The 12,492-nt window shown below is 37.2% G+C and overlaps 1 protein-coding gene across 30 annotated transcripts in view; it reads left to right on the top strand.

The window, feature by feature from the left end:
* Positions 1-12,492, top strand: part of RBFOX2 (RNA binding fox-1 homolog 2) — a 291,883-nt gene that overhangs the window by 272,721 nt on the left and 6,670 nt on the right. For 13 of the 30 annotated variants that reach the window (XM_037729766.1, XM_037729764.1, XM_037729761.1 and 10 more), the window contains 4 exons: positions 2,010-2,049; positions 7,526-7,602; positions 11,313-11,401; positions 11,877-11,949. In XM_037729766.1, the coding sequence (XP_037585694.1) occupies positions 2,010-2,049; positions 7,526-7,602; positions 11,313-11,401; positions 11,877-11,949 (279 nt within the window). Of the gene's footprint in view, positions 1-2,009; positions 2,050-5,146; positions 5,190-7,328; positions 7,361-7,525; positions 7,603-11,312; positions 11,402-11,876; positions 11,950-12,492 lie in introns of those variants that run through there. The other 17 variants (XM_017504050.1, XM_017504049.1, XM_017504047.1 and 14 more) reach the window with 6 other exon arrangements.

Below are 12,492 nucleotides of genomic sequence, written 5' to 3'. Positions count from 1 at the left end.
TACATGGAAGATGGCAAGGAATAAGTCCAGTATTTCATGGGAATGGCCTAGAATTGCTTTTCAGCTTAGTAAACTAATTTCGTCATTAATCATTATGTTCTAGCCTCCTTGTGGCATTTGATACAGGGAATATTGGAATTCTTCTAGAATTTAGATGAATATTCCCAGTAAGTGATTTGACTTAGGGTAAATGTTATTTGTGTTTTTAATGCCAGCACTTCTTTATAGGAGGCATGTTTGTAAATCTTTGCCTATATCCCCTTACTAAGATCTTTGAGTGTAATTAATCACCACTTGGTCTCAATGCTTTCTATTTTATCAGCCTTCTCATTTTGAACAAGTGTTTTTTTCACTAAAATGCAATTAGGAGGCAGATTACTTTCTAATATCAGACTTTAACTGCAGCTGGTGACTATGAAAATGGAAGAGACTTAGCTAAATAAACATCAGAGATGAGTCTGATTTGCCTGTTGTGTGATACAAGGGCATAGCATATTTGGGGCATTCCAAAATGTGACCATGCTATCCTGTAAATGTAACCAAATGTCATTGGAAATAGAATTAAGAAACATTCTAGTTACCTATAAGAAACAAGTTATTTCATATTCAAGTTAAAAATATGATTTTGATGACTTTACTTGCCAGCTTATTTATTGCAACAGAGAAGGTAGTGGTGAAAATTTCCAGCTTGTTTAGTTGAATAATCAATAAACAGATTATCTAAATTAAAATAACCTGATCTTAACAAATATGAAGAAGAAAGTTTTATCTTTTATCTCTACTGCTATTCCATGTCTTTTGGTCCCAAAATAATGTTTTGGGGAAAGTCTGTGTGCACAAAAATACCTCAAAAGTTTGGAAATCTATGTTTAAGAATATAGTGTTGCTTAGGTTTTTTTTTTTTGTTATTTTTTTTTTTTAAGCCATGGATTGTCTGTTTGCTACAAATTCATTATCTAAACAGGAAAATAAACCCTTCTATTCTTAACCAGCTACCCTCTCAGTTTTATTCTTTTAAATAAGACAGGATGATCTTTGATCAAGCCCAGAACTTGTTATCAATTGTATTTTTCAGAATTCCATGAATACTCTTATAGTCAAAAAAGAACCCTTAAAATCTTCCAGTTACTCCTTCCCACTCTGGATTATATTGTTACTATCTGGGATCCCCACTGCACCTTTCAATTCTTGGACCTTGGACCAATCACCTTAACCTTTAGCTCATTATCTCTGCTTGTGAAAGCAATGCATTGTGGGTATTTTTGGTTGTGTTTTTTTTTTAATTACATTTCTCTGTTTACTTTGGTCAGAATTGATTGACTTGTTTTTCTGAGGTGTTGCATTGGTTCTTAAAATGCTGAATAATAATACTTTGCATGCTTGTGTGATCAGCCAAATCTTATCGCATGTCTAATGTGCAGGGTAAAAAGCAGGTGATGTATGGATATCAGAAAAACATTTACATATTATTACAATACTGAAAGCAAAATACTTAAACATAATTTTAAAACATACGTTGCATACAGGCCCTGCCCTAGTAGAATTCTTTGGGTTCAGTTTTTTCCCGTTAAACCCCTCTTCATCCCTACCCTACTTTGTAAGCTCTTTAAAAGGAAACTTCCTCCTAGGGCAAGCTTTTAAAAAAAATAAAAATAAAAATACTCCACATACAAAAAGTTGTTCCCAAGCCAGCAGATTTTAGATAGGTATAATAGGCTCTTTTAGGAGTGTTTTTTACTGTGTTAATCTTACTTTAATTACTGAGTATCCAGATTGCACATTCCAGTTTTGCACACCTTTCCCTCTCCTCGCATGTCCTGGAGCTGTGTAACATTTGTGTGCACTTTCACATTTTTCTCACCAACTTGCTGAGGCCCCAAGCCCGGGTTATGTATTCATACATCACCTGCCTGTGTAGAGCGCATGTGCATGCTGCCGTCCTCAATAACCGGAATGTGTTTCTGTTCTTTTGTTTTTTTTGTTTTTGTTTTTGTGTGGATTTTCTGCAGTGTGGTTTACCAGGACGGATTTTACGGTGCTGACCTCTATGTAAGTACACACACTGGGGCCTTCTCGACCCCATCCCCTGACAAGCCAGCCTTTTTTTTTCTGTTTCTTTGGTTTGGTTTGGTTTTTTTTTTCCTTTTAATTTATGTAATTTTTATTTTCTTTTTCCTTGTGGATATATATATATAAATATTTATATATTTAAGAATGCAAGCATGCTTCTCTGCCACTGCGCTTGCCCCTGGGTGCAAAAACTAAGCCTTTGGGTTTCCTGATCATTGCTAGTGTCAGCCTACTGGACATATTCTTTTCCCTTCCCTATACCCCACAGATGTTCTGTGGATCATTAATTTACTTGTGAGATGATCAGCAGGTTTAAAGTCTTTTATTATTGTTGTGTCATTTGCATACATAAATAACAGGCCTAGCTTAGCCTTAAACCAGCTCTTTCCCTTTTCTGCTTTTCTTCTCATTTCACATCCCTCTTTAGATCATTAGAGCTTTGATTTATGTAGAGGTTAATAAGCTTTCTGATCTGTACATTTTCCTCTTTTACATACTTTGAGAGAACATGTCCTTGTGATAGTGAAATAAGGAACCGATGCCAGCGAAGAGTGTGTAGTAATGAGAAAACGCCAGACGTTTAGTTCTTAAGAGCCACTGGGGGAAATGAGTAGCATAATCAGCAACCCAGACTCTCCTTACAGCCATTTGACTATCATAGATTTGCTGATTCCACTAGCCATATTAATATATAACCCATTATTTAAACTGTAGCTGTCACTAAAGTTGCATGATTGTTTGTCACATGTTATTTGAAATGTGGACAAAGTAATTGACAAAGTCAAAGTTTTTGAGTTTTAAAGTCTTCTATTATGACCTCTTCAGATGGACTTTTTCTGAATGCAAGCTTGATCTAATCACTCAAGTCATCAGGAGAGAATTTTTGTAAGAAAAACTTGTCAGCATGAAATGATTCTGTGGGGACAGGTTAAAATTGTCCAGAAATGCTTTCTCCACCCTTACTTTCCAAAATCAGTAAGAGAGCCTTTTTAGTGAACTGTTTTCACAGTCTACCAGAGATTCGCAAGCACTCCGAGGTTTTGTGTTTTGCAGGAAGTAGAGATGGAATAATACAGTTCTTCGAGGTACAGGTGACTTACCCATACTACTTAGTATAGGCCTATAAAGGTATGCCTTAATTTAATAACTACTTGAAGGAACCTTAGCCATGATTTGGTCCAACCTTCATGTATAGATATATTTCTCAGAGGCTTACCCAGAATTACGTAAAGTATCAATACAGTCAGGCCTAAAACCCAGCTAATCCATATTTCATTACCTCTCTTTGTACTTTAATTAAAATCCACCTCTTTCCTCAGAATATTTTCAACAAGTAATGAAAGATACCTTTTTTCCTACATTTACAGTGAAGCTTGAGAACTGGGGAATCTATCCTGCTTTTATACCAGATTATACATTTCTAAATACACATACTTACATATAATGTTAGCATGTACATTTTCCCATGTATATTAGTGTCCATATTCTCATGAAACTCATCTTTATGTTATTTAACTTGTTTTCTTGAAATCTGGTCTATTAGAGCAGGATTTTCCATTTGAATTACTTCTTAAATCAAGTTTTTTTCTCTAATATCTTTCTTATTTGGAGATTTTTTTCTTAAATACAACCTGTTTATATTTTATTAAGACTTGCCTACTTCGGCCAGGCATGGTGGCTCACGTGTGTAATCCCAGCAATTTGGAAGGCCGAGGCAGGCAGTTGAGGTCAGGAGTTCGAGACCAGCCTGGCCAACATGATAAAACCCCATCTCTACTAAAAATACAAAAATTAGCCAGGTGTGGTGGCTTATACTTGTAGTTTCAGCTGCTTAGGCCAAGGCAGGAGAATCACTTGAACCCTGGAGACAGAGGTTGCAGTGAGCCGAGATTGCACCACTGCAATCCAGCCTGGGAAACAGAGCTAGACTCCATCTCAGAAAAAAAAAAAAAAAGAGTTGTCCACTTCGACCTTGTTAAGTCAGCCAACCAATTTTTTTAAATAGTTCTCTCATTTCCTTACTTTACAATGTAAGATTTTATTGAGACATGATTTTTCTGTACCTGTTAATAAAATACTCTTGATTTTTTTATTATTATTTTTTTAAATCTACTAACTGGATTACCTTACTGAGCTAAACACAAGTAATTGAGTGTTTCTTGCTGAAGAAATTTTTTTGGACCAGTGTCCCCTTGTTAATGAAAGTAATTAAGAGTAATGTTATTATTTCTTAATTCCTATCTTAAAGCAGAGTTATTTAGAGAAAAAAGTTGGTCACTAGTGCTGAAATAATATCCACGCCTAAACATGAAAGGCAAGAATACATTATGAGGTAACTACTGAGTTAGGCCTAATATAACTTGCTTTTAAACCTGTGTGTTCTCTATTCCACATGTGAGGGAGCAAAGGATACTTCTTCAGAAACACGCAAACAACAAAAAACTATTATTTTGCCTTGAGTTTGTTCTGCTTCTCTCCTTAAATTCTCCCATCTGTGGAAATCTGTCAGTATACATTTAGTTCTTTTTTCCTCTGAAAGGCATATTAGAAACAGAAGGAATAGAGAGTTTAGCATAAGAAGTGCACCGAATCGGAGCTTGAAGAGAAGACACGAAGGAGAAGATTTTAAATTGCTGTTTTTGCTTAAGTAAAATTAATTTAGGCTATTAATTTTGCAAGGTTTTTGTAATCCCTTTCACTGTTCCATTCTTAGACAGTGATTCCTGCTAGCCATTTTTTTTCTGTTTCTTTTATGGCACATTCCTCTCTGGAGAACTGATCTAGCAATTGTGTTCCTAGTTTGTAAAGAGACCTACCGTGATAGGATCTGGGAGTGTGGCAGCTAGATTATGTATCCACCCCTCCCTCTTCTTTTCTGACCAATAGAAAAGGCATAATTCGCCCTAATTCACTTTTTAAATGGGATAACAAACTGCTCCTAATTCACCTCCTGTGAAAAGCATGCTTGCATCCAAAGGAAAGAAAAGGCTGGTGGGCCCCTTAGCGGGCTTTTTGTATGATTGTTTTCCTTCCACAGCTGTGTTTTTTGAACTGCTCTTCCTGTGTTCTGTTATAGAATAGTCTTACAGGAACCAATCATTAGCGCTAAAATACCTCAGGTAGGAGTGCCAGTGTGACCTGCCAATCAATCAGATTGTGGATTGCAGTGAAAAAATTGAATTATACTAACCATTCCAGCTCCACGTTAGAGATGGGAACAGAGGCTTTTTTGGACAATCAAGACTTGTGAGCGTGTGATCTAAGCCCTGCTACCTCAGCAGTGCACACAGTCACATTCCGTACATAATGGCACTTCCTCCAAAATTAAGTGCTCCTGTCCTCTTGACACATATCCCAGCCAGCTGTGTAATATGCACTGTCCCATCACTGCCACCTCTTTTGATTTGTCAGTCACATTTACCTGTGTTATTTAAACTGTTTTTTTATATTTATATCTTAGCAGTTGGGGACATTTTCTTACTACTATAAATTTAGAAAAGAGAAAAAAGAGGAAGTTGAACTGTACAAATAGGATTCCTGAATCCCACTTTGGGCCCTGTAGTGAAGTATCAGTAGTAATTAGGCTGTGCTGCTACGTAAGTTTAAAGTTGCCTTAAAAATCTAGACTTACGGGACTCAAAAACTGAGACATGCATCTCCCTTGCCCTCTTCTCCTTTCACCTGAGAACATCAGTGAGTTTATTTGGATAATAGCACACTTGTTAGAAAGATTGCTGATAGCTGGATGCTAGGAGAGAGAAAATAGTTGATGGCTTTTCACAATTCAGTTTATTTATGTGACTACCTAGCAAGGTTTTGGAAATGAACTAATTTGGGGAAATTTGGAATAATAATGTTTGAAAGGTTTGATTTTTGAAAATCATCTCTCATCTACCATAGAAATAATAGGAATATATCAAGTTGATCATAGCAGTTTTTTCCCTTAACCCTAGTTTTAAATAATAATAAGATAAAATTTAAATACTTTAAAATTTTTTCATAAGTACTTTTCAAAGGAAATAGACCTCAGTCAAAAGCAGTGACAGTATTACCATTATTGTAAGTTTCTGTGTTACTCACATTTCATCGGTAATGCCATTTTGCCACAGAATAACTCTGTATCTCCTGGAACCATGTTTCTCAGCAGGGCTGGGGATAATGGTGAGGACAAAGAGGGAGTTAGAATCATCCGAGGATAAATAAAGTGATTCTGGAGGCCCAGCATTAAACATCCATGTTAGTTGGAATAGATCTCTGCTCTGCTGTAGCAATTTTAAGCATCACACGTGCCATTCCTTACCCCCATTCCCTTACCCTCCTGCTGTATTGATCTATACACTACATGTAGGTAACAAGCTTTCATTTTGTCTGCTGGTCTTGAAAAACACACTTTCCTCCTCAGTGTCACATAACGTCATTGTCTTCTGGGTAGAAAGAAGGTGTCTTGACATCACATGCTCACCAAAGTCCTGTTTTAATGTAAACCTTAAACAAAAATAAAATTAAAGGCTAGGTTAAAAGGAAGACAAAGCAAAAGTCTTACCAGTATGAGATTAAACTAATAAATATGCAGATAAAGGTCAGATATGGGGGGGGATTCTATTCTATTCTGTTTTGCTCTAGATTAAAAGACAGCTACACAACTGTGCCAAAAGATCATGTGGTCAGCGTGGCAACATCATAAAGTTAATTAGATGATAAGATTGGTTCAGAGCAGAGTAGAAAATTCCTAGGAGATAACATTGAGCCATGAAAAACTGAGACTTTAACAACTGCAGAAAACACTGTGGAAATGATCGTAAAGTCAACTTTTCAGAGGCATTTTCCTTTGAAGAAACTGAAAGTGGAACTCAGAGATATGTTACAGATAGGTGAAAAAATACAGTTCCTAAACACAGGAAATATTTTAGAAGAATGCTATGGATTAGAATGTACGATTGTTGACAGAGGGCGAGCATACACGTGAGTGCTGTGGGTCAGGACTGTTTTATATTGCCAGTGTCAGGCAGGTTGAATAGGGAAGTGATGGAGCATTGGGCAGCCCCACTGGGGACACCAGGAGTCATTCAGAATGAATTGCAAAGGAATAAGAATAATTCTTTTTAAAGGGGCATGTGTGTATTTGAATTAAGCTTAGCCAAGCCAAATTTATCCAGCTATCAGAGTTCCAAAAAACCGTCCGTGTGTGCCCTCCTACATTAGGGTGTGCTGTGGCCATGCTAATCCCCATTTTTTGTTTTATTTCAAATCACACACAGATAGAATCTGCAAACTGCTTCAGATCAAACAGGTCTGATTGTGTGTAAATACATATGTCCTTTTTAATTTTTATTATTAATGGTTGCTTCAGTTTTGCATCAGTGCATGGTTAAAAGCAATACACATCAGCTATTTCATGACTTCATATCTCCAAATGAATTATTTCTCCTCTTTTTTTGTTTGTTTGTTTGTGCAGTCAGCTGAAGAAATGTTAACATCTCACTCTAAATCTCTCAGTGGAGTCTCTGTTCCCTTCTCTGATATAACAGATGGGTTACTGCTTGTTATAATTATTAACATTGTGGTGTGGGCCAGGGCTAGGGTGGGCAAGATTTACTATTTCTTTGGGCTGGGGAGGGGCCAGTCGTTAGGGTATGGAATGTTAACTCAAGTGGTGACTGACTGTTTCCGTAATACCAGGTCGTTGTGGCTGCACGCTCTAGTAATTGAGGCTGTGTACTTCACCGAGCTTGTGGTAGAGCCTAGGGCAAACCGCTGTCCCAAGAGAATGCTGGGATAGATAGAGTTAGCCAATACGAGTCTGAACGTGGTGATTTTGCTGGTTGTTTTAGCTCCAGATGTTGGCATGCTTAGTTTTTAATGTGATTAATAAATGTGGCGCCATATCCCTCCCCACGCCTGAACCCTGTCTTTCCTACCTCCTTCCCACCCTTGTTCTTTTTGAAAAACTTAAGAAACAGTAATGAAAACCTTGGTGTTTCAAACTGCAGTTTGTTCTCATGTTTTATAAAAGTCTTTAGATTTGCTAGTAAGAGTGAAAGTTGAAAAAACGGTTTCTCAGCCTGAAATTTCTATGCACTTTGAAATCTAGAATAGAAATAAATATATCTGAATTTTTTGTTTTACATTTTATAATATGTTTTGTTGAATAACTAAAGCAGAAGCAGAAATACTTTCGAGTAAGAGAGAGAGAGAGAGAGAGAGAGAGTGTGTGTGTGTGTGTGTGTGTGTGTGTGTGTAAAAGAGAAAGGGGAGGAATACATCCATGATAACAATTTTTCTACTTTTGGAGTAGTCATTTGTGAATTACCAAGTTAGTTTAGTAGGATATTGCCCATCTGTCCTAAAATAGTCCTCCTTTTAAAGGTTTCTCTGTAATGCCATTATTATAAAGTAATTAGGAGAATAATCATGTTGAAGTCATCTGCTTTAAAAAAAAAACTATTAATGTGTTTTTTCTTAATGCTGATATTCTTCTCGAGCCCTTTGTTTTCAATAAAATATTTGCAACCCTGTTCTGTTTTCTTCAGCTTGAAAAGCAGAGAGCTTCATCAAATTTAAACTTCAAAGTCAGAGTTCAGTTATAAAAGAAGGAAACCACTACAGATAGAGTCTCTCCATCCCCTTCTGGATTGGAAGGAGAATTCTTTTCCATAGTCTGATCCATTTGAATTGTTTTGGTTAGCAATAACATTACTCCTAAACCACAGAGGTTCTGATGGCTTCAGGCCTAGGAAAATGAGGGGAAATTGGTTCTGTCAGCAACCTCACTTAGAACCTCTTTTTTCCAGGATGAGTAAAATACAGCTGAAAGCTATGACATGATAGAGTACTCAAAGATTGTACCTCCAGTACTTCACTCAGATTTCCTGGGGGTCAGGTGTGAAGACTACCCTTGACTGAGTACTTTTGAACCTCAGTATCCCTTTGCAGGAATTTATACCTCTGCCACATGGCATAAGACTTCAGTTTTTAATTTTTGTACTTAGGTAAACATGAATTGGGCTTTCACTGCTTTTATTGCCTTCACTTTTAGAATTTTTTAATGTTACTTTGTTGTTTGGAGTAGTACTAAAGAATATAATGCTGAATTACCCTTGTTTGCAAAGAAGTTTTACGAAATAGCCCTGCTAGAAAGTTACACCAGCAAATTCTAAATGAGTGGAACCATCTCTAGTTATAATGAAAAATTACTAGGGTTTATTTTAGTGTTAAAATTCCAACTGTAATTAACATTTGCTTTGTTTAACAAATGCTTTTACTGCTTCATTTTCTGTTTTAGATGCTTAAAAAAAAAGAAGTAAGGTAAAGACATACTTTAGTTAATTAAATTACGTTGTGGCCAGGATGTATGGCTTTGCCCAGATCTGTCTAGCCTGTCCATTTCCATAGACCTGGTTAGAATTCCAAGGAACCATGTTGACCAGAAACGGCCCCCAAGGGTGCTTTTCTGCCATGTTTCCATTCATTACCATTTCATTGTCAGTGTTTGGTAATATTAATTAGAGTCTTCATAGATCTGTAGAAGAATTTGTAATTAAGAAGGAAATGTTTACTTTCTAAGTCATTCGCTTGAAAAACAAATGAGGAATAATGTATAATCACTGAAAGCCAGTCAGGGATTTTTAGAAGTACATTTGAAACCATCCTGACTTCAAGCAGCGTAAACTTGAAGAGCAGGAATAAGTGTCCTCTCACAGTGCAGTTTCTTCATTTAGAGAAAGCACAAATTAGAAAGAAGCAAAAGCCTACAGAAGCTCTTAAGAAATTATAGCTATTTCTAAAATAAGGGGCAACAGAAATAAAAGAAGCAAGCTAGGACCTGCCATGTAAGATGGCTGAGAACAGGGGTCCCGTTATTTCAATCCCAAGAAATGATGCAGAAGTAAATTCAAAATTTCTTTTGTAGATTTAGAAAAAATCAAAAATTTGAAAAACTAGAAAGTAGAAAGCACAGGGCAAAAACCTTCAGGTATTTATGAGAAATGGGCAGGTTTTATCCACAGAATTAAAGTGTTCTTGCTGTTGTTCACTGCTAAACTCATGTCTAGTTGGGTCAATTGAACTTAGTTGTTTTTGATAGTGAAAGGCCATAATAAAAATTTGCATCTGAATTAGGTTTAGGTAAAATAGATGAATTCTAGGAGGGTAAAGAAGTATAATAAAAAATAGACTTTGCCACTTTAAAAAATATCCTGTCTCATGTGGCAAGTATTTGTTGTGATCGCCTCTGAAATACTTTCTGAAAGAGTGCATGGTTCACCTTGATAGTGAAAACCTTTTGTGTGTCTGGGTTGTCTAAACTGAGGTGAAATAGAAGGATGTGATGGCTTTGATGGTTATAAATTCTTTAGGACTGAGATATTTGGACCATTGGAAGAAAAGCTCTAAGTCTGCTGTAAGATTAGTATGTAAGAATCTGAAAACCTTTTAGGGAAGGGAAATTCAGTTTAAGTGCTAGAAGCAGGGTTCCTGATCTATTTGGATCCAGCCAAAGAATCCTCAGAAATTTGTAACCGATTTCCTCAAGTATGAAGTGTAGATCTGAGTTGCCAGACTTTCTATAAAGGGCCAGGTGGTAAATGTTTTTGGCTTCATAGGACATTGGTCTCTGTTACAAGTACTTTCAAAAACAGGTGGCAAGCTGCATTGGCTCACGGGCCAAAGTTTGCTGACCCCTCATCTACATTGTTTTTCCTTCTAAATATGACCTGATTATCTTAGCTTCTTGGCAGACATGCTAGGCCGGATGGAGCAGAGGTTTCTGTTATATGCTGTAGTCTGTTACTAATGAATCAATCCAAGAACACATGAGAGAATCTGAAGTCAGCACATGGAGATGTAATGTGTTTTAAATTTATAATTTATATTTCTTGTCAGAGTTCTCCCAATTTGCTGTAAATGTTTTCGCTTTTGAAAGTTCCAACAAAATCTGTGAAATAAGACAGATCCAAAATGATATCTTCATTTCTGGTATTTAACAGGTACTACCAAAGTTTATTTTTAAGACTATCACAAATTGGAAAGCAAATCCTTGCATATCACAGGGCTTAATTTTTTATTGGAGGAATAATAACATGCAGACTGATGCAGTTTGAAACATTTTCTTCCCATGTGTGTGTCTGTGTTTGTGTCAGTCCCTGCGTCTACGTGTATGTACGTCTGTGTGTGGGCGGGTGTGTGTTTTTCTGTACACCTGGGGGGAGAGGTATCTGTAAAGTCAGTTCTTTTTTCTCCTGTAGGGTGGATATGCAGCCTACAGATATGCACAGCCTGCTACTGCAACCGCAGCCACCGCTGCTGCAGCCGCTGCCGCAGCTTACAGCGACGGGTATGTACAGAGACAGAGGTGAGCTCTGGGATGCATGAGAGCTGTTCCATCCCAAAATGTCGCCCATTTTCCTCCCTTTACTGTTTCCACAGCAGCTCTTAGCACATTGGGCATCTTGCCAGCCTGGGCTTTCTGCAGACCTCTTGATGGCCTCTGTCATGCCTAAAGCACAAGGCACTGACTCTGTCCTCCGCTCCCTCTTTCTTGTTCTCATCTCTAATTTGGCTTTGACTCCAGTCTCTCTCTTCCTCATCCATACTCCTTTCTTTTCCATTTTATGGAAGTACTTAAGAATTTTTCAGTTATTGTATTTGGGAGTAGAAATAGAAAGTTTTTTTTCTGTTCCTCATAATTCCAGTTTCTTTGTGATAATCCAAGACCAAAGTGGCTCACAAGTCTTTAGCACAGTCATCTCTTTAATTTTTTTAGATCACACACTTTTCTTTATCTGTCTGACTGTGTTTCTTCTTTCCAGTTATGGCAGGGTGTACACAGCCGACCCCTACCATGCCCTCGCCCCTGCCGCTAGCTATGGAGTTGGCGCTGTGGTAAGTATACACCATTGTTCTATAAAGCCATTTTATTCCTCCTTTTACCCATAGACTACAAAAGGGAGGTAGTACATTTAGCCTGTCATCCACTGTCAGGGTATTAAAGCCACGCAGATCTACCTGGAAGTTTCAAGTCACCCTCTTTATCTGTGTGTTATTATAATGTGAGCCACATGGCCTGGTTAAGGGCAGCAGAAAGGAATGATCAGTGATAGTGTGCCCCGAGTAGTGACATCATTTGTTAGAGAAATAGGGGAACTGGTGAATGTTTTCTGTTGATTCAAATGTTGAGTGCATACCTGTGGCATAATTTCATTGATAGGTGTTGGCAAAGGAGCATGGAGCATAAGGCTCTCTAGTTTTCACAGTAAGCTTTTCAAAAACTTAAGTTTAAAATACAAATCTAAAAGCTGTTCCTGCTATTCCTAAATCCTCTGGTAGGTAGTACTAGAAATTGCCAAGTGAATGCTTTGTGAGCATATTTTATTGATTATTATCAATTATTGATTATTGATAACAATTGTGGCAAAATGTGTTTTT

This window comes from Cebus imitator, unplaced genomic scaffold, assembly GCF_001604975.1.
Source record: "Cebus imitator isolate Cc_AM_T3 unplaced genomic scaffold, Cebus_imitator-1.0 Scaffold317, whole genome shotgun sequence".
NCBI lineage: Eukaryota > Metazoa > Chordata > Mammalia > Primates > Cebidae > Cebus > Cebus imitator.
This window is presented reverse-complemented; position numbering and strand designations above follow the sequence as displayed.